At 51.8% G+C, this 21,164-nt stretch overlaps 1 protein-coding gene across 2 annotated transcripts in view; it reads left to right on the top strand.

Annotated features, from left to right (window-relative positions):
- The window catches only part of SPNS2 (SPNS lysolipid transporter 2, sphingosine-1-phosphate), a 36,628-nt gene extending 15,573 nt beyond the window's left edge, over positions 1 to 21,055 (top strand). For both annotated transcript variants that reach the window (XM_080923463.1, XM_080923462.1), the window contains 11 exons: positions 9,516 to 9,652; positions 13,959 to 14,110; positions 14,312 to 14,378; positions 15,589 to 15,731; positions 15,977 to 16,129; positions 16,225 to 16,414; positions 16,530 to 16,595; positions 18,392 to 18,490; positions 18,567 to 18,730; positions 19,215 to 19,261; positions 19,671 to 21,055. In XM_080923463.1, the coding sequence (XP_080779589.1) occupies positions 9,516 to 9,652; positions 13,959 to 14,110; positions 14,312 to 14,378; positions 15,589 to 15,731; positions 15,977 to 16,129; positions 16,225 to 16,414; positions 16,530 to 16,595; positions 18,392 to 18,490; positions 18,567 to 18,730; positions 19,215 to 19,257 (1,214 nt within the window). In that variant the 3' untranslated portion in view covers positions 19,258 to 19,261; positions 19,671 to 21,055. The remainder of the gene's footprint in view (positions 1 to 9,515; positions 9,653 to 13,958; positions 14,111 to 14,311; positions 14,379 to 15,588; positions 15,732 to 15,976; positions 16,130 to 16,224; positions 16,415 to 16,529; positions 16,596 to 18,391; positions 18,491 to 18,566; positions 18,731 to 19,214; positions 19,262 to 19,670) is intronic.
- The last annotated feature ends 109 nt before the right edge of the window (positions 21,056 to 21,164 follow it).

Here is a 21,164-nt window from a genome sequence, read left to right as displayed (position 1 = left end):
TCTCTGAGCCCTTGGTTCTGGAGTTCATCTGGCTTTGAGCCCTAGGCAGGCTGGTGTGTGGGAGAGCTCTGGTTTGCATTCCAGCCTATGAACCCTTCCCCAGCCTGGCTGTCCTAGGAGGGTGGGTGTGGAGGGAATCTGCCTTGGAACCTGCCTGACCTGTCTGGGTGGCATTCCATAGGCACAATGGCCCCTAGAGCTCACAAATGACATGGCACACAGCGCACAGCCCAGGCCCCTTAGTGGGTACCTTGTCCCTGGGCAGAAATCCTGGATAGGGTCTATGGCTTAGAAAGAGACCTATTGACTGGCTCTAAACACTGAACTAAGTAGGGGCAAGGCCATGTGGTCTCATGTCCCCATATGGTCAGGACTCTACCCCAGCAGCTGTGGCCTCCATCCAAGTCATGAGCTCAGGGCCTTCTTTTTCCTTCCTGGCCTCCCTGGCTGGGCTGCCCTGCAGGTCCCTCTAGGCATCAGGCTCTGCACATAGTGATCAGCCAGAGGAAGGGGTCCTGGCCAGTGGTAATATAGGAAAAACGGCCTACATAGCTTTCCTAGACTCTGACCCCACCCCACATGGTCCCTGAGTTCCCAGGAACCTGAGTGAACCCCATCCCTCTGATCCCCCTAGCCTTGCTGGTGATCTGGAAGGAGGAGGTACCCCAGCTTCCCTCATTAACTACCCTCATCAACAGTATGGTCAGTCCTACCTGGTATCTCAGGGACAGAGTGGGCATCATCCCCCAAAGAATGTGAGAGGTCAAGCCCTGATTTCTTCAGCAGTACCTCCCAAGTTGGACTCTTGTTTCATGAGAGAGCACATGATACCTTCTGACCTCCAGGGACCTGGCTGAAAGTGGACCAGCACCCCACAAGTATAGTCTCCTTTGATTCTTCCAGAACCCTAAAGGCCGTCTTTACCACGTTTACTTGTTGAGGTCTTATGGCAGAGGGACCCTGTCTCTGCAGGCTCCTGCTCTTGTGGTTTATGGAGTTTGAGTGTTTGGCATCACAGTGTCTCCACAGTGGGCACCTCTGGGCCAAGATGAGAATTCCCAGCCTTCTCAGAGCCTCGTGAGTTCTTGCCTCATGGCCTTGACCTGCTGTTTACTGTGACACGGCCGGGATGCTCCCTGCAGTGTCCTCATCCTGTTGGCCATTTGAGCTAAGAAGCTGGACAAGCTCAACCAGGATGTGACTCAGTGGGTACCAGAGCAAGACACCTAATTGGCCTGTGCCCCGGGCACCTGTCTCTTCCCTGAGCCCGATAAGGTCGGAGCTGGTAAAAGGCGCCAGCTAGGTGTTGCTGCTTGCCCGGATCAAAGGGCCAGGGCTGAGAACAGCACCAGTTTAGTTGTGGGCTTCAGGGGCTTTGGGGCTGGGAGGCATGTGAGGAGATAGAGGGTTTGGCTTGGGCTTGCCCTTTCTTTTACCCCCTGAGAAGGCGTCCATTGTCAGCATCCCCTTGCACACTGCTACTAGCTCAGCTTTGCCTCTGTAGCAGCCCACAGTAAAACTCTAGCCATTGGGGGAGCTCCCATAGCCCACATTGAAAGGCACAGCAGCTACACATGGCATGCCCCGGGCTGGGTGCTATTCATGCTTAGACCGTGCTGGCAGGGAGTAGAACATTCTATTCAGTCAGCTCTCAGGTGCAGGGCCCAGCGTGGGAGGCTGGATAGAGGGCAGAGTGTGCACCTCGCTGTAACTGGTGGCAGGTGAGAAAGTCTTCCCTGAAGAGGGAACATTTCAGTGGGGCTTTTTCATGCATGGGAAAGGAGAGCCGGCCAGTTCATCAGTCGATGTCAGAGCCCCACCCCCGCCCACCCACACCTTGCTCTCCAAGCTCAAAAAAGTATAAAGATAAAACCTGCCTAAATTACATAGCTGCCCTTGAAAGCTAAAGCTAACAGGGAATTCCCAGGTGCCAGAAGCAAAGAGCTGGAGTCAAAAGCTGCCCTGTGAGACGGAGCTGGGGTCATGTTTCAGAGCTCCAGGGGCAGTTGTATCTGCTGGGCACTTGGCAGCGTTCATAATGATATTTTCTCCAAATTTCAAACACACACAACAGAGAAAAGCAGAGCAGGCTTTCCCAAATGCCGGTTCTGTAGCTCCCAGTGCATTGCTCTCATCTTTCAGGTTGGGGGCTTCTTACCTGAAGCTCAGACCAGTGCTAGCTTAGACTTCCAGGGTCACAAGGCTGACTCAGTTTCCTGCCAGGAATCAGGCAAACTCCTGGATCCCAAGCTTGCCCAGGCTGGCAGACAGCTCAGCTGGTAGAGGACCCACTCCAGGCAGATGTTGCCTGCCTGCCTCCGACCTTCTGCGGAGAGCCTGGTGCCAGGTCTCTCCAGTGCCCGTGGGCTCAGGCCTACCGTGCACCCCTTTCCCAGAGAAGCCATCTGTTTCCAGGGACCCCGGCAAAAGCAAATCCAAGTGGCTCTTTAGGGAAAGCTTTGCTATCTAAAGTTGTCCCGGACATAGGTGACAGCTCTCCCCGAAGACAAACTCACATTCAAAGTGAGCAGTGCACACCGCAGAATAGAGTATGTCAAGAGCGTGTGATGTAGTGGTAGACGGCTTGCCCCACAAGTGCAAGGCCATGGGTTCCATCCCCAGCACTAGGGAAAAATACAGAGTCCATAGACAACTCATCTTTGTGAGAGACCAGCAGCTGGTCCTGGAAGCAGCCTGAAGAACTATAGACAATAGTCTTGTTTTTTAAAAGGTTTTTAAAATGGGTAGAACTAGCCAGGCATGGTAGCTCACAGCTGAAATCCCAAGCATTTAAGAAGGCTGAGGCAAGAGAATTACTATGAATTTTGGGCTAGCCTGGACTACAGAGTGAATTCCAGGATAGCCTGAGCTAAAGTGAGGCTCTGTCTCAAAAGCATGAGTTAATGAGTAAACTAGACCCAATTGAAGAGAAAATAAACAAATTAGAAGATGAATCTGAAGAGTGAGCATCAGTGCAACACAGAGAAGAGGCAGTGGGTATGATATTGTGATATCACCTAGACTTTGTGACCTGTGATTGGTCAGCCATGACCTTCTGTATGGGGAGGATGGAGGAAGAGGAGGCAGAAGGATCAGCAAGACATTTTTGTGATGGGCTTGAAAGCTAGGCTAAGGTTCCTGGGTTTTTGTCTTAGAACAATAGGGAGGCAGAGAAGCTTGAGAGCAGGGCGTGTCCTTGTGGTCACATGCATCAGCATGTTCACACTGTTGTCCAGTGCAGGGATGGACGGCAGAGGAGGCTGGAGGCTACTCAGGGCTCCAGTCTGTGGGGCCACAGGAAGTGCCAGAATGGGGTAGGGTTGGAGGAAGAGCCGGCTCAGAATGAAACCAGACAGTGTCTTCAGGCCTTGCTCTTCTCCATCTTGATGAGCCCAGCAACATGTTGTGCTTTAGCAGACTTAGGTTCCATGGGTACAGCTAGGCAGCCCCACAGCAACCTTCCCAGGGCCCGCTGTTCAAAGGAGACCCCAAAAGCCACCTATGGCCAGAGAGGCCAGTATAGGCTTTCTGTCTAGAATGCAGAGAAAGCAATAAGGCTGTTCTTCCTGCCTGAGGGCTGAGTGTGGCAGCACCCCAGATGCCACTAGTGGGGATTGTGTGTCCTGTGTCTTCCCCATCGGCTAGAGTGGCCTGGGTTGGACCTGGATGGCAGAGCTGCCCACGTCTGTCTGAGTATCCTCCCTGCCCACAGGATGTGGAGGGTGGTGTATCTTCTCAAAATAGCAGCCAGCTGGAATCTGGTTCAGTCAGGCCAGGCAAGGGCAGGAGTAGGATCCATGGCCACAGTGGCTTCTCTAGCAGCTACCCTGCCATCTCTACTCTGATGCCACTCTCTGGGGTCATACATGTATAGTGAGAGTGACATCTCCTACCATGGATAGGGCCACAGCACGCACGATTGCCTGTCAGAATGCAGAGCCCCTGTGAGGCCTGCTCTGCCTTCCAGATGTCTGCACACTGAGTCCTCCGTCAGCCACGGAAGGTTGATGACACCTCAGGAATGTCATTCAACATGTCATCTGTTTTATTTTTCTTTTGTGGTACTGGGGATAAAACCCAGGACCCTGAACTTGCTAAGTAAGTGCTCTGCCACTGAGCTATGTCCTAAGCACTTGTCATTTTACTTTGACGCAAGATCTTGCTATGTATCCCAGGTTGGCCTGCAACCTGCTTAATAGCACAAATTGTTCTCAAACTTGCAATCCTCCTGCTTCAGTCTCTTGAGTTCTAGAATTACATGTGTTCGGTATCCATGATCACACACACACACACACACACACACACACACACACACACACACACACATACAACACCCTCGCCCAGGCTCCTTTCCATTTTTTCTGATGGCCTTGAGCCAATGCTGTGAAGGAGAGTGAGGCTTGGTGCCTGAGTTCTAATGCTGAGCTGGGCTCCTCCCATCAGCAATAGCCTGGGTACCCTGCCCCCTCTGCCTGGCTCCTTGCCCTACAGCTCCATTGTCTGAGGCCTGTGGGCTCAGCAAGCGTGAGCTGAGTGAGGTCTTCCCCACACCCTGGCCACAGGATGTCCTCGTGTATGCGGGGGAACTGCCGGGAAATCCACTCTGCCTACACTGAGGTTGGGGGCGGGGCAGGGCAGCCAATCTGGTCTGAGAGCTGTCCTCCCACAAAGACCGTGGGGCTGGGGTGGACAGCACAGGAAGCTTCTAGCTGTTGCTGGTCTTTATTTCCAGTAGAGCTGCCTACTGGCTTTGTAAGCCTCCCAGTGCCCCATTGTTCCCGAGGGACATATAGTTCGCTGTCCTTTGCTTGGGTTGCTCCTCCTGTACCTATCCTGACAGTGTATAGGGACCGCTGGCCAGTGATGTCCCTGAGGGCTAGGAGGAGCCTGAGGTTCCTCATCAGGCTGCAAAGGTGACCTGGCACATTCCTGACCCTGAATTCCTTTGTTCTTAAGGGAAGTCATAAGGTCCCTGGCAGGCTAGCTAAATCATCCAGGGTGAGTTCCTCCACCCTCTGGGGCCTCAGTGGCACCAGCTGTAATGTGGGTACAGAAAAGTAGGGCTCAGGTTTTCTGATGGAGTGGAGGAGCTTGGGAGCACGGCAGGCCAGCCCGGCAGGTAGAAACAGGTGCACTGATGTTCCTGGAGCTGCGGTGTTCCTGCCACTGCGTGAGCAAAAAGCCAGCGTGGGAGAGCCAGACGGCCCTGCTGAGACAGTGCGATGTGACTGCAGCCTGACCCATCTTCTGCTGTTTCCAGTGCACCATGAATATTCTCTGACGTCAGGGGCATCTGTGGGGACCATCCCCTTCCCAGTCTATCATGGAGTGATGTGATTTAAAGCAAGGGCTTCAGAGTCAGCTAAAGTAAGGTTTAATTCTGGCTCAGACAGGCAGTTGCCCTGTGACATCACTTCTTTCAGCTGGGTCGTCTCCTCTTAAGATGAAGTTAAGAGTAAGAACTGACAGAAAATGAATGCATATGCCCAGCGTGTGTGCAGGGCCTGGTCTGTCATAATTGATCCATCAGTGACGACTGCAGGCAATTTTGACAACAAGCACCATGCTTCATTAACCATCATACAATACACACACACACACACACACACATCATCATCATCATCATCATCATCATGGTGAACTAACTCCTAGGCATGTTTCATTGCCCACTTTGACATCAGCAGGATCTGATGCTTCTCACTGGTTCACAGGCTTTAAGTACATTGATCTGTGTTATTCATGGATGGACCTGCACTTTGGCTAGACAAGAGGCACTGCCTACTCTGATTTTCTCTGCCCACTCCCCCACCCAGCCCAGACTGGCATACAGAAGGCGGTTGTTCCTTACATGTGTAAGCCCTTTGAGACTAAGCTTTTCCTTGTCCACATCCTGATCTGATCTTAGGCAGGTCTTAGGAGGCAGGGCTGACAAGAAAGCATTCTTTCTGTGGATGTAAGGAAATAATATTGGCCCTGGCTAATGTAAACAAGAGCCTTGTTGACCCAGCCTGCGCCTGGGAGGGCAGGGCGTGAGGCACCTTCCCCCGCACTGTCTCATCCAATACTCAAGCCACCCAGAGCAGCAGCTATTTTTATCTTCATTCTACAGATGAGGAAGTTGGCGTGGGGAGCTGGCTCAGAGTGGCTCATGAGAGTCAATTGTTAAATTTTTAGGAATTGTGTGAGCTGATTGTTAGACACAGCCATTGTTTAGAACTAAGTTATATAAACTTACAACTGAGTGTTTTGTAGTAAAAGAAGCTGATAAATTCTCAGAACTCATCACTTCCTAATTACTTTCCTACATCAAGCTATTATCAGTGTGCTTGAGGTAAACTCCTTTTATCTGAATGCCTAGACAAGGTACTGAGCTCTGAGTTCCGCACCTCCTTGGTGACTTGGCCTCAACTATGGAGACGCACAACCCCAGGCACTGTGGGGGTCCCTCCTCTGTCCCTTTCTAGAAAACTTGTTTTTATACACCACTGAAGCTGGGTCAGAGAAGTGTGACCCGGCAAAGGAACCTACCTAAGAAGGCGCAGAGCTGGGTTTGAACCCTGGGTAGGGTGTCTCTGAGGCCCATCGACTGATTCTGCCCAAAGCCTAAGTCGCAGACCTGAATTACCAGGTCCCCTGTCCTGTGTTTTCCAGTCCAGCAGAGAAAAGGATCCTTCATGCCACTCTGAGCAGCCCACTTTTCCCTCCTCACATCCTTCCTCTCCTCATTACTCCTCCCCATAAATGCCATCTCCCCAGAGGCTGCTCAGCCACGTACACATGAACCCAGCAGAGGCCTCTACCCTACTGAATCTCTATCTCACCTGCAACACCAACCCCTCCCATCATCAACAGTCCCGAACATTACTGTGCTCCTGTCCCAGCAGAGCAAAACCAGGCCGTTAGCTCTTTGTTCAGCATCTCCTGTCTTACCGGTGAGGATCCCACTCCGTCTGGCCTCCTAGCCTTGTCTTCCACCCCTCCCCCTCCATCATTTTGCTGCAGACACTCTGGCCTCTTTAATGTGCTGAGTGCACTCCTGCCCTCTTTCCCCCAGTACTTCTATGAATGTTTCCTTGCCTCCTGCAGGTCTTTGCTGAGGTGAAACTTGTTTAGTGCTCTATGGTCTGTCTTCTCTCTTCCACATCTATTTTAAATAAAGATGTATTATAACGTCCATCATACTCAAAGGCAACACTAGAATATGGCTACACGCAACAGCAGAAGATGTTTGTCAGGGATCTTCAAACAGGAATGGCCAATGCATGATCTTGACCTCAGTTACAAGGAATGACTTGGGTTTGCCAGATTCCTTAATTCCACCTGCGGCTGCTCCTTCCCTGTGCGCTCAGCTCCTGAGTCTCAGGACACCTTTCCGTTTCTGCGGAAAGCCTTATCTTCCTCATGTGTCTGTCAGCAGCTGCTGCTTGCCACCCCTCCTCCAGGCTCTGGTTCTTCATACATGTTTGTCCTCATAAACATTTCACATACATATATATCTCCTGTACCTGCTTAATATTCCCAACCATCTTATACAGCTTGTTAATTACTACCACTACTATGTTATTTATGTGCCTTTTCTTTCTTAGAATACTAAGTTCCAGGAAGGCAGGAATCTTGTGTTCACCTACCCAATGAATCCCAAACACCTAACATTGTATGTCGTAGATGCCCAGTTTTCTTTTAAAGACTTATTTACTTTTATTTTATGTATGTGAGTACACTGTAGCTGTCTTCAGACACCCCAGAAGAGGGCACTGAATTCCATTACAGATGGTTTTGAGCCACCTTATGGGAACTGAACTCAGGACCTCTGGAATAGCAGTCAGTGCTCTTAACCACTGAGCCATGTCTCCAGCCCAGATGCCCAGGTTTAGTTACTTTTCTACTGTGAAGAAACACCGTGGCCAAGGCAACTTATAAATGTCTGATGGTTTCAGTGAGGATGGCCTGGCCATGGGCTCATGGATTTGAGTGCTTGGTTCCCATTTGGCAAAGGGGAAGGGCTAGGAGGTGTGGCTTTGCTGGAGAAGGTGTATTGTGGGCATGGGCCTTGGGGTTTCAAAAGCCCACACCACCCCAGTTAGCCTGCTTTTTGCCTCCAACTTTTAGATAAGATGAAAGCACTCAGCCACTGCTCCAGCATCAGGCCTGCCTGCCGCCACCCTTCCCACCATGATGGTTATGGGCCTCACCCTCTAAACTGTAAGGAAGTCCCCAATTAGATACTTTCTTTTATAATTTGCCCTGTTGTCACGGTGTCTCTTCACAACAGGACAGTAACTCAGCATGGCCCTCCCCCTAATTGCGGAAGGAATCGATGCATGCCTGAGGGACTAAGTGGATGAATGGCAGGGTTCCCAATATTCAGGATGGCTTTTGCAGCCTGCTGGGAGTGAGGGTGGCCGAGTGATCTGGAAGATGGCAAGACCTGGACTTCCAGGCCCAAGTTTGCCCCGATTTGCTGCGTGACCTTAGGTTGATAGATCCCTCACCCTCTCGGAGTCTCTCCTTCTTTCAAGTATCTGTAAAGATTCAGGATTTTATGTGCATGAATGTCTCCCTGCTGTGTGAACGCTGCATGAGTGTTTGGTGACTACAGAGGTTAGAAGAGGACATCAGGTCCCTGGTAATTGGAGTTAGACAGTTGTGAGCCACCCTGTGGGTGCTCAGAACTGAACCTGGGTCCTCTGCAAAAACAACAGTTTCTCTTAACCTCTGAGCCATCTCTCCATCTTCTTTCTCAAGCATAAGACAGATTTCATAAGGCAAGCCACACATGCTGGTGCTCCCAGCAGGGAGGCAGAGGCAGGAGGAACTCTTGTGAGTTTGAGGCTAGCCTGGTTTATGTAGCATGCTCTGTGCCAGCCAGGCCTGCATAGTAAAACCTGTCTCAAAACAAACAAAACAATATGGGCTGGGGATGTAGTTCCCCAGCTGATAGAATGTTTACCGAGAGTACATGAGACCCTGGGTTTGATCCTTAGAAGCACATAAACCAGGTATGGTAGTGCACACCTGTAATCCTCGAACTTGAGAGAGGGTAGTAGGATCCAAAGTTCAAAAGCATCGTTGGCTACATAGCAAAGTTAAGGCCAGCTTGGGCTACAGGAAACCTTGTCTAAAAGCAAGCAAGCAAAACAAATGGCAAAAAACTAAGGAACTCAGGCTCTGGGGCTAGGCAGACAAAGGTTCCATTTCTACTAGGGCGTTTATTGTCTATGGGACCTTGGCAGTCAGCTTCCCTGAGTCTTGCCCTCATCTATGAAGTAGGAAGCTCCTGAGGTGATACAGTAAGCCTTGGACTAGTAATCTGAGGGCTCACAGGACATGGAATAATCTGGGGGTGACAGAAGAGTTGGAGTCCCCATGTCCCTAATCCTGCAATTCCCCCTGCCTGCTCTGTGTGTCACACCCTGAAGTTGTCTCTCCAGGGAGGGCCACTTCCTCCATCTGGATCCAGGCTCAGCTCAGCACACACTCCAGCTCTTCTCTCTCTCTTTTTTTTTTCCCCACAGTGTTCATCTGCAGCTTCATGGTGGCTGCCCCCATCTTCGGCTACCTGGGTGATCGCTTCAATAGGAAGGTGATCCTGAGCTGTGGCATCTTCTTCTGGTCTGCAGTCACCTTCTCTAGCTCTTTCATCCCTCAGCAGGTGAGGTTCCCCAAGGCGCTCCTGCTTAGCTGCTCCCTCCAACCCCACGTCCAGTGTGCATGTCTTCAGAGAGTGTTGTTCTTTGCTCCATAGACTGAGTTGCTGCTCCTGAGCTTCGAGGCAAAGCCACAGCTTTGTGTCTTTGTGTTCAGTTATAAGCCAGAACCACAAGGACTTCTCTGTGCTGATCTGGTCTAAGAGACTTGCAGCTCTGAGCAGCAGCCTGACTTTCTGAGCAGCCCCTAGCCTGGCAGGATATCAGGAACGGAGTCAATAAGTCTGCCTAGGAAGAAGGGCCCTTGGCTTCTAGTCCTCGATCCCCTCAATTCTCTTGCTGTGCATACCTAAGCTAGTCTCTGCCTGTTTCTGGCTAAGTTTGCTCTTTGATGACTGAACACTCCTTGAATCCGAGTCCCAGAAAGGCAAATGTCAACTCAACATCCAGAAATACTGTTGGCTTTCACAGTCCTGGGTTTGAATATCCCACCTTTGGTGGCTACTGAGCTTTTTGTCTTGGAGATGTACTTCACTGTTCTGAGCCTCGATCTTCTCATTGTTAAAATGGGAACAATCTTACTCAGGCTGGTCCTCTGTGGGAAGCAACTGAGTTGATGAGTGTCCAGCATGGAGCATGGCCAACATCCAGAAAATCCTTTCTATTCGTTCTTTCCGAGAAGGCCTGTGTAGTCTCATGAGGGCAGTGAGCTTCTCATGGCTAGGAGTAGCCAGCCACGTGACAATGTCTGTGGAAGGCGATGGAAGAATTACCAAGATCTGTCCTCAGCTGTCTGTCCATCTCTGCCATTGAGAGACAGGGGCACATAGATGTTTCACCCTCACAGGATGTGCTAAGTGTCACACGTTGAAGAGTAACTGTACCTTTGCCTTCTATGGGTCCCAGGAAGGCTTCCTGGAAGCAGGTAACATGAATTTAGCAGACATGACTGGGAATCCAGTACTTGCATTGAAGAGGGCCCAGGCAGGGGCCATACCCAAAGATGTAGGGACAGTGGATTGTGTTGAGAGAAAGAGAAGGGTGTCATGGCTGGAAAAGAAGGCAGGGATCAGGTCAAGGAGTGCCTTGAGGGCCAGGGCTGAGACCCAGTCCTTCCCCCTCGGGCAGCACTGAGCCCTGGAAGAGTCCAAAGGATGAGGAGACAGATGCTCCCAAGTGGGTCTTCAGAGCTGCCTTTGCTTCAGGGAGGCGGGTCAGACCCAAGACAATTCCAGGCCCAGAGCCTGGTCACCATAGAAACAAAAGACCAAGTCAGGAGCCTTCAGAGCCCTCTGAGCCTTGCCCTGCCCCTGGCTGGGCCCCTGGGCCTGCTTCTGAGACTGATCAATGAGTCTAGGTCTTGATGCTTTCTGTGTAGGGAGAAGAGATAAGCAGAGGCAAAGAGAGAAACAGATCACTTCCAGTTGCTTTGTAAATGCTCTATGATAACCATCCAAGCACCACAGGGGCCTTGGGGGGCATTGGCAATGTGATTTTAAAGTTAATTTGGCAGAGAAACTGCTTCAAGCAGCCAAAAAGAATGAAAACTAGCAGTGAGTGGGGTTTGCCCTATCAGTTGTCAAACAATGGACATTCTGGTTAAATCAGCCAAGGGGGCAGACTAAGTAATGATTGATCCATGAAGCAAGGCCCTAGGGAGTGGGGAGCCAGCGCTGGCTGAGGGCACACTTCTCACCAGTGGCTCCAGGGAAAAGGGATGACCTCCATGACTGAAAAATCAATTATGGTACTATGTCAGCCACTGTGCAGAGTAAACTTCAAATGGGGAAGTGAAAGCCAAAGCAAGACTGAGAAACCTAACTATAAAATAACAAGAAAATAAAACAATAGCTGATAGGGAAATAAAGTGTTGTCAAGCCATTCCAGAACATTCTAGAACCATGCCCTATGGCCTAGGAATGGAGGAAGAGATACCTCAGCCTCTGCAGGAGTCAGAGAAATGCAAAGCAAAATAACAATGAGAGACCATTTCACACCCATCAGATTGGCAACAATTAAAGGGCTGACAATACCAAGTGTTAGTACAGCTGTGGGAAGCCTAGCCGCCTAGCTGTTGGTGGGAGTGTAAATTAGCAGAGACTCTTTGGAGATCACAATGGCAAGATACTGTAAATTCTTGCTGTGTCCCTACATGGCCCAGCTTCTGTCTGGAGGGACACAGCCAAGAAAAACTCCAGCGTGTGGACAAACAAGTGTGAGAATCCTCGTAGGGAGAAAACAAACAAACAAACAAAAAAAAAAACAAAAAACAAAACGATGGAAAGATAGTTCAACGGTTAGGGTTACTTAACTGCTCTTCCAAAAAACCGAACTTCGGTTTCCTGCTCCCCATACAGGGTGGCTCTTAACCACCTGTGAGTCCAGCTCCAGGGGATCTAACTTTCTCTTTGGCCTCTGGCACTGCACACACACACACACACACACACACACACACACACACACACACACACACACACACACGGGGGGGGGGGACATAAATACACTTGCATACATCTAATATTTTAGATGAGAGCTAAAAAGCTCCTGAGTTCAGTTCCCAGCAACCACATGGTGGCTGGCTCACAACCACCTATAATGCTATAATTTGATCTTATGCCTTCTCCAGCAGGTGTACATTCAGATAAAGCACTCACATACATTAAATAAAATTATTAAGAGTGCCCAGCACTGGGCCCGAGAAGATACTCAAAGTGTATTATATGGAGTGACTAGTGAGGATACTCAAGGTGTATTATATAGAGTGACTAGTGAAGATACTCAAGGTGTATTATATGGCGTGACTAGTGAAGATACTCAAGGTGTATTATATGGAGTGACTAGTGAGGATAATAAAGGCGTATTATATGGAGTGACTGGTGAGGATACTAAAGGTGTATTATATGGAGCGACTAGTGAGGAATGGGCTTGGTCAATGCAATCACTGTGCTTACATCTCAAAAAATAATGAAACACATGGTAGGATTTAAAAAAGAAAAGTGGAGCATGCTGGGCGGTAGAGCACATGCCCTTAACTTAATCCCAGCACTCAGGAGACAGAGCAGTCTCCGTGAGTTCAAGGTCAGCCTTGTCTACAAAGAGTTGCAGGACAGTCAGAGTTACACACAGAGGTCTGAGAAAACAAACCAAACCACAGAAGCATAGAACAGCCCCTTTCTGTTTGTTTGAAGCACAGGAAACACTAAGTGCTGTTTCTTGGGACTTACATGTGCAACAGAGACAGCATCAGTCTGGGAGGCCCCTGTGTGGGGCAGGAACAGAGTTGCCTTAGCATGCTAGAAGCTGAGAAAGACTGATGCCTCTCTCCCATGTGTTTCAAGCATGAAACAGAAGAGGATGTTTTGTACTTTGGGGCTAGAGTAGGCTTTCTTGAACAAGGCATGGAGGAAAAAAAAATCAAGATCTGACAGCATCAAATTAGATATCAAGAAGCCTGTGAGTGGTGAAACCAGTAAACAAAGAGGAAAGGGAAGGCTGAGAACAGTGGTGACAGATGACAAAGGATCTCGCCCGCCCTGCGGTGAGAAGCTCATAAAAGTCTATAAGACCCAATTGAAAAATAGGCAAAGGCTGTGGGCAATTGATCCACAGGAAAAGGAGCACCAGGAACCAGGGAGACTGAAATGGGGTCGAAGTGGAGGGTCAGTAGCCCCAAGCAGAAACAGCCAGGAGCCAGAGAGGTGGCAGGAGATGGCTGGAGAGAGACAACAGGGACAACAGGGGACAACAGAGGAGAGCTGCATGTGAGCAGTGCTGGCTGAATGGGTGGTAAGGGTGGAGCAGGAAAACCATAACCTGTCTGAGTTCTCAGGCTCTGGGCAGCTGGGGGTTGGGCACACCAAAGGGATTGGACACTGGCAGCAGGCATGGCCACACCTTTTTCCCATTGCTGGCCTTTGAGGTGTGTATCAGAAAGGGGCTCTGAGCCCATTAGGTAGCTATGCACACTCTACACACACTGGGTCCTCGGTGTGCTCAGGTTTGGTCCAGCCTCCCTGCTTGGGAAGGGGCACAGAGCAAAGGTGATTTTTGAATCCTGAAGTGAGGCCAGAGAGGCAAAGATGCCCCAAGTGGAACCCAGAGCCCTGTCTTCTTTCAACTTAGGAATAATCCATCCCAATCAGGTCCATCATTTTGAGGGGTATTCTAGGGCCCCGTGTAGCCTGTGGCTGTGATCCCTGCTGGGGCTAGTCCTGGTCTCATCTTCTCTCCTGCCAGGGCTGGGATATACTGGGGGTAGGGATGAACAAGCCTAGGAATGGCTGGTCCTCCAGCATTCTCTGTTCTCCACAGTACTTCTGGCTGCTGGTCCTGTCCCGAGGGCTAGTAGGCATTGGTGAAGCCAGCTACTCCACCATAGCACCCACCATCATCGGCGACTTATTTACCAAGAACACACGCACGCTGATGCTGTCGGTCTTCTACTTCGCCATCCCCCTGGGCAGGTAAGCATGGACCGTCATGATTAGCGAGAAGAGCACCGAGCTCCCCTAGAATTCACTAACCCTGCACTAAACAGATGTGGCAGCCGGCAGCTGTGGAGGACTCTGGACCCGCTCTTCCACAGGCTGGCTGGGCGGGAGGAAAGCAAGAACTTCCCACTCAGCCTAGCTGCTGGGTCTGACATAGGTCTATCTTATCTGCAGTGGCCTGGGCTATATCACAGGTTCCAGCGTGAAGCAGGCGGCTGGAGACTGGCATTGGGCCCTGCGGGTAAGGCCTCGGTCCCCTCCTGTTTAGCTCCCTACTCCAGTCTTAACCCTCAGAGAATAGTCCCACCCAGAGGCCAGGCTTTGACCTCCAGGCTTTCTCCCTCACTAGCCTAGACTCTAGGTCTTGTCTCCAGTCCAGGGTTGGAACCCTCCTCCTCCCCCCCCACCCCCCATCCCCGTTCCCAAAAGTTGGAGAGGATGAGGATTCTCTCATGGTATCAGGAAATTCCAGCTCCACAGCGCAGCTTCCTGCTTCCAGTGGCTCTGGTCGAGGTTGGGATAGGACCTTTGTGTGGGGGCCCTTAGGGTCTGGAGCCACTTCCTGTTCTGTTGGAGCATTGGGGCAAGACACCAAGGCCCCAGGACAGTGCAATCGGAGGAAACAGAGATCCCCCGTCTCTCAGAGGAGCGGAAGCTCAAGACAAAGTGTTTTTTCCTCAAAAGCAGGAAGGAAGCAGCCACCGTGGAATTTCATAATGGGGAGAGGTGTTAGCCATAGGATGGGGGCGGGACTTCATTCCGAAGAGTTCCCCAGCCCACAAGGAATCAAGCTTCTGTTCTCTCCTGGGCTGTGTAGAGAGAGGTTTAGAGATTCCATTCTCAGTGTGAGGTTGGACACAGGTCCCATAGGACCCTGTAAAGAACAGGCCACCTGTCTGGTCAGCCCCTCCCTACCATCAGTGTTTGAGGAACACACCCATGGAACATTCCTGCCCCAGGGATTAGGCAGATGGGTATATGGCTCTCTACCCTACAGATGACCTCTTCCACTCCAAGACACCATTCCCTACGCTCCTTATTACTCATCTACCCACTCACCTACTTGTCCATCCATCCATACATGAGTGTGTCTATCTGTCCATCTGTCCTCCCATCTCGTCTTCATCCATCTGTTTAGCCACCTCTCCCTCACCTACCTCCTTTCTTCCTTTTCTTCCTCTTCCTCCTCCTCCTCTCTTTATTTAATCCTCCTTCTCTCCCGAAATCTGTCAGTCTTCCTTGAACTTGCTTTCCTGTCCTGCCTTTGGTCTGGACTGCCCACTTTGAGCCCCCTAGCCCTTTCCATGGCCTCATCCCCAGTGGCTTTGCTTAACCCTTCTGTTACTGAGCAGGGCAGATATTAGCCTAGGAAAAGGGCCCGGAGCTCACTCAGGTAAGTTGCCTGGGCCCTCCTATGCTGCGTTAAAACTCCGCATTTACCTTCCTACCAGGTTTCCCCTGTCCTGGGCATGATCACAGGAACACTCATCCTCATCTTGGTCCCAGCCACTAAAAGAGGCCATGCTGATCAGCTTGGGGGGCAGCTCAAAGCACGGACCTCCTGGCTCCGAGACATGAAGGCCCTGATCCGAAAGTGAGTGCTACCACGCAGCATGGTATGGTGGGAGGCATGGCTGAGAGCGTGCCCACCCACAGTCACCTGCTATCTCCACTGCCTGTAGTGCCGAGAGTTTATTGTTACTGCATCCTGAATCCTCAGCTGGGCCTGAGACAGAGCATTTCTGTCTGGGGAGGGAGCAGGTAGCTGGCTGCCCCCAGCCCCTGGTGTAAGGGCTGCCTGCTGCTCCAGCTCAGTTTCCCTCCCTGGATTCTCCCCAGCCGCAGTTACATCTTCTCCTCCCTGGCCACATCCGCTGTGTCCTTCGCCACAGGGGCCCTGGGCATGTGGATTCCCCTCTATCTGCACCGTGCCCAAGTTGTACAGAAGACAGCAGATACTTGCAATAGCCCGCCCTGTGGAGCCAAAGACAGGTAAAGCCTAGACCCAAGGGACAGTATCTGTCTCAACCTCGGCCTTGTTCAAACCAAACCGCACTCTATTTTTTTTTTTTTTTTTGTTCCCGCAGTCTCATCTTTGGGGCCATTACCTGCTTTACCGGCTTTCTGGGCGTAGTCACAGGCGCGGGAGCCACTCGCTGGTGCCGCCTGCGGACTCAACGCGCTGACCCATTGGTGTGTGCCGTGGGCATGCTGGGATCTGCCATCTTCATCTGCCTCATCTTTGTGGCTGCCAAGACCAGCATTGTGGGCGCTTATGTGAGTGCACGGGAGGTTGGGGGAAATGGGCTAGAGGTGCAGTATGACTGTCTCCCTAGAGATGGTCCTGTGTCCCTACCCTGTGTCCTTTATGGTTGCTTTCTTCTCTGAATAGATCTGCATTTTTGTTGGAGAGACACTGCTGTTTTCTAACTGGGCCATCACTGCAGACATCCTCATGGTAAGCCAGGAAGGCCACAGTCACCATGTGCTGACTGACACAGGCTTCTAAATTTCACTGAGGTAGCTTGGGAGGCACTTGCTGGTGGGAGAAGTGAACCCAGAGGCAGGGAGGGGACCAGAGATTTATGGGGGTGTGATCTGGGAACAGAATTGAGCAGGTACATATTGGGGTGAAGGGGCAGGGTTGTCTTCAGCCTCAGGTTTGTGGCTAGGAGGCTGGTGGTGCCAGGCTGGCACTGCGGTGGTGCTGCCTGCCAGGGCTCCTCCCCCAGCAGTTACGTGTCCTTGCATTCTGCTTTACCAGCTCTGGCTGGGTCCTAAGCTGGGTCCCAGGCGTGCCTGCCGAGTGCCTGCGGCTGGCTGGACAGACAGAGGCTGTCTTTACGGGTCCAACAATGGCCTCCAGACCAGCAGGCCGGGAACAAAGGGCTGTCTGAGCAGCCTGCTCAGGCGTGTGTTCCTGGGTGGGGACAGGAGGAACAGGGGAGGGGCTCTGGGTCTAGTGACTTGTAGCTCTGAGTGAAATGGGGGGTGGGGATGTCAGGAGCGAGTGTGACTCCTGCCCTTGGTCCTTTGGGGAAATCTCTAGATGGGGGTCAGGAGATCACAAAAGAGTAGAGAGGGAGGGGGAGAGGTGTGGGCCAGGGGAATAAGTACCCTCAGCGTGCTCAGGAGGCCGGAGTCTGGGGTCTTTGTAGTCTCTCCCCTTCAAGAAGCCCACCGTGCTCTACTCTGTGCTTTCCCACACACCCATGTCCTCCATCAGTGCCTCTGTTAAGCGCCTCACCAAGGGGCTGGGCAAGTACAAGGGCAGGGGCAGGTCGCTACATAACCCCTAAGTGCAAAGGGCAGTAAGGCTGAATCAAATCTTTGGTGCTGGGCAGCATGTCCTCCACCGATAGGCCCTCCCCATCAGTCCCCCGAGAACGTTGGCAGGGTCTGGGTCCCAGGGAAATCATGTCCCAGTTTCACTAAATGTCTCAGCCAAGAGACTAATTAGTGGTGGAAATGGGGCCGCACAATATCCTTAGATCCAGATCCCTACCTGTCTCACCACCAGCAGCAGGGTACTTTGAGGGTGCCGGCTGCTGCCACTGTTCATAATGAGAGGTGTCATGGACAGCGAAGGGAGCTGGAGTTCAGGGCAGGGGACACCTGGTACTGTGTGTTCCAGTCTCTCCCATCTGCTTAAAGTGGGGTCAGGGCCTATTTTGTCTAGCTCAGGACAACCCGGGGTCTAGTGGTTCTTAGCCTCCCGGTCAGGGTGCTTGAGTTCAAGTAGAGGCTCTTCGGGGTAGAATTCTAGTTCACATCCTCTCCACCTCAGCCAGCCTCATCCTTGCTGAGTCCTCAAGGAAGGCAAGGCAGGGAGCCTAGAAGCTGGAACTCTTATGTCTAGAAGTTGCACAATTCCACATGTGATTCCCTCAGAAATGCAGGTTCTCTCCAGGAGCATAGCAACCTGAGGTCAGCCTGGGTCAAGCAAGGAAGGCCCTATCTTTAAACAAGAAAGAAAAGAAAAAGTACCTTTGGGCCTTTTAACTCAGCTCCTCTGTGCTCCAAGAGCTCTGGCCTCAAGATCTATGACAACTGATGCCCAAATCGTGCTTCATGGCTGAATGTGGTAGGGAGGGAGGTGTTATGTGGTGAGCAGGAAAGCGCAGGTGGGAGGAGTGAAGATACCAGGACTGGAAGCTGAGGCCGTGGGGGTTCCAAGAGTGTCAAAGGCACAGAGATGAACCTTGCGCAAGGACCCCGGGACCGCTTAGCACTGACCTGCCCTTTCTCCTGCAGTATGTGGTCATCCCCACTCGACGAGCCACTGCTGTGGCCTTACAGAGCTTCACCTCCCATCTGCTGGGGGACGCTGGAAGCCCCTACCTCATTGGCTTTGTAAGTATCTGGGGGGCGGATCTTGCCTGGTGCGGGGCTTGGAAGAGAGTCTGTCCTGACACCCATATCTCCACAGATCTCGGACCTAATCCGCCAGAGCACCAAGGACTCCCCACTCTGGGAGTTTCTGAGCCTGGGCTATGCCCTCATGCTGTGTCCTTTCGTCGTGGTCCTGGGTGGCATGTTCTTCCTTGCCACTGCTCTCTTCTTCCTCAGCGACCGTGCCAAGGCTGAGCAGCAGTGAGTAGGGTTGGCGTGGGCACGTTGTGTGACAGCCTTTACCCTAGTGTGGAAGGGATAGTGAGTTACTTTGTACCTCTAGAGCTAGGAGACCTGCTGGCGGCCAGGGCAGCTCTGTAACACTTGGCTTCGAGTCTTCCCATGCTCTAGCTAGAATGTTGTAGATCCAGCCAACTGTGGCCCCGGCTGGTAGATGCCAGGCCCTTTAGTGGTAACTCTAGACATGGGTTTTTCTCTGGAGTTTCTCTCAGGATTTTAGAGCTGGGAGACCCATCCCCTCCTCTCACTTTCTGACTTCTTTCTCCTCTTTTCTCTATTCCTTTCTCTCTCTTCTCCCTACCCCTGGGCTTTCCCACCTCCCCCTGGGGCTGACGAGGTCCCTGCCCAGCGCCTCCGGTCTACCGGTGATTCGATGTGCCAGAGCCGTGCCTGGGCCCAGTCCCCGCTGACGTGCCACCCTGACCCCCGCCCGTCTCTCCCTCAGGGTGAACCAGCTGGTGATGCCGCCTGCATCCGTGAAAGTCTGAGGTGGTGAGTGCAGGCCAGGAAACTCCTGTGGGAGGAGTGACCCTGAGGGGAACAAAACACTTTCCAAGCCATCTCCTCCCCTAGCACATTCCCCTGTGCCCTGGGTCTGCCTTCTTCCTCTGAAATGTTGACAGATCTGTGGATTTGTGGGAGTTGGCTTCTTCCAGTAAAACAGTGCCCTCCCCTCCCTGGAAGGGCCAGGAGCACAGGTCAGCACTGGAACTTGCTGTCCTCCTAAATTCTCCTAGATGTGTCAGGGTGTAGCTCCCACTCTGACTTTCCCAGTGGCCTAGCCCTTGGAAGCTTTAGCTTCCTGGTAATGTTAAACCAGGGTCAGAGCCCCAAGTTCGCAGCAGTGGTGAAGGCTGAGGAACAATTCCTAAAGCTCCACCTCTGATCACTCTTCCTACAGGTGCCGCTGGGACAGCGACGAACTGCAGTTTAGATTGGGAGAGGTTCTCCAGCATCCTGGACCTGCAGGACAGTCCCAAAGCTTCCTGTGTGATTCACAGTCGGGTACACACTCTCTTTGGCCTAGGACTGCCAGGACTGAGTGGCCCTATCTTCAAGAAGCTACATCCTCAGTTAACCTGGAAGACTGTGTGTGCTGGAATCACTCAGTTGGACACAACTCCAGCCCTGGCTGGGGGCTGAAGGGTCAAGACAGAAGCCACCCTGCAGTGGGTATTTGGGGAGATTCTGGCCTGCCCTTAGCTCCTGTGATTGTGAGGGAGCCACTATCCTCCAGAGACAGTGGAACCAAGGAGCTGGAGCTTCCTCCATTGTGTGCCATGCAAAGCACCTTCCACAGCTTTGAAGAAAGTCCTGGGTTGTACACAGAAGACATGGCTCAGGTCTTAGGACCTCAGTTCCGGTTCTGAGGTCTGCCAAAGGCCCTGGGGGACCACTTCCCTACTCTTAGGCTCTAACCTTGGCAACAACAAATTCAGTCTGGCACACATACCCAGCTGGGTACCCATTTCTGGGCGTTCGTGGATGGGACGGTCTCCCAGGAGGATTCGGTCTCTGCTGACTTCTGCTAGTTCTTTACCTGGGGTTTTTCTCAGGTGGGACCACTCCCTTAGAGGAAGCTGCAACACTAGGGGATGAAGGCCTTGTGGTAGGCTGAGAATTAGACAACCCTCTTTCCTCATTCCAGCCCAACTCCTGCAGTCCCCCAGAAGTCACCTCCTACAGGAGAGCCCTTCCAGTGGAGTCAGATAGGATGCTAAAGGATTCACCCAGCTGTCCACACTACTTGGCCTAGGGTATGAAGCGGCTGAAGGTTGCCCACCAGTGCCTGTAGGTTACCATACCCCAACTGACTCTTGGGACCAGGCCTTCACCCAGCCTTTGACCATACCATTCCCACACACATACAACCCCTCGTCCCCCTGCAGCCACCGTAGTCCCCTTTGGGCACTTATCCCCAGCTTTACACTCCTTGCACGCTGTAACCAAGGTGGCTCTGGTCCTGGGGTGCCACTGTAACTTAGGGAAACTTCCAGAACCAGCTTGGGCAAGTCTCTGGCTGTATCCCACTTGCTGTGGCTTCAGTGGTGTTAGTAGTTCCCACCCCAAGCTCTGGGGCACCCTGGGGGTTTGGACATGGGTTTACAGAGGGTGCTATCCCTAAAGACCAGCCTGGCTCCCACCCTAACCCCAGCAGGGGCCCTAGCAATGTTTTCTTGTTGTACAAGAACCAGGTCCAAGTGTTGCCTCCTCTTCCTTCCGGAAGCTGAACTGCTCCTTTATTTTTTAGAGCTGCTGATTGTGAATCTCAGAGTCTTAAGAGAGAAGCCAAATATATATTCCTCTTGTAAATGAAGAAATAAACCTATTTAAATGTTTTGGTGGCTCTCCAGTGGAACATGTGGAGGGGCAGGCCCTACCCCTGGAAGGCTGA

This window comes from Micromys minutus (genome assembly GCF_963924665.1).
Source record: "Micromys minutus genome assembly, chromosome: 10".
Classification (NCBI taxonomy): domain Eukaryota; kingdom Metazoa; phylum Chordata; class Mammalia; order Rodentia; family Muridae; genus Micromys; species Micromys minutus.
Note: the sequence above shows the minus strand (reverse complement) of the source record. Positions and strands in the feature narration are given on the sequence as shown.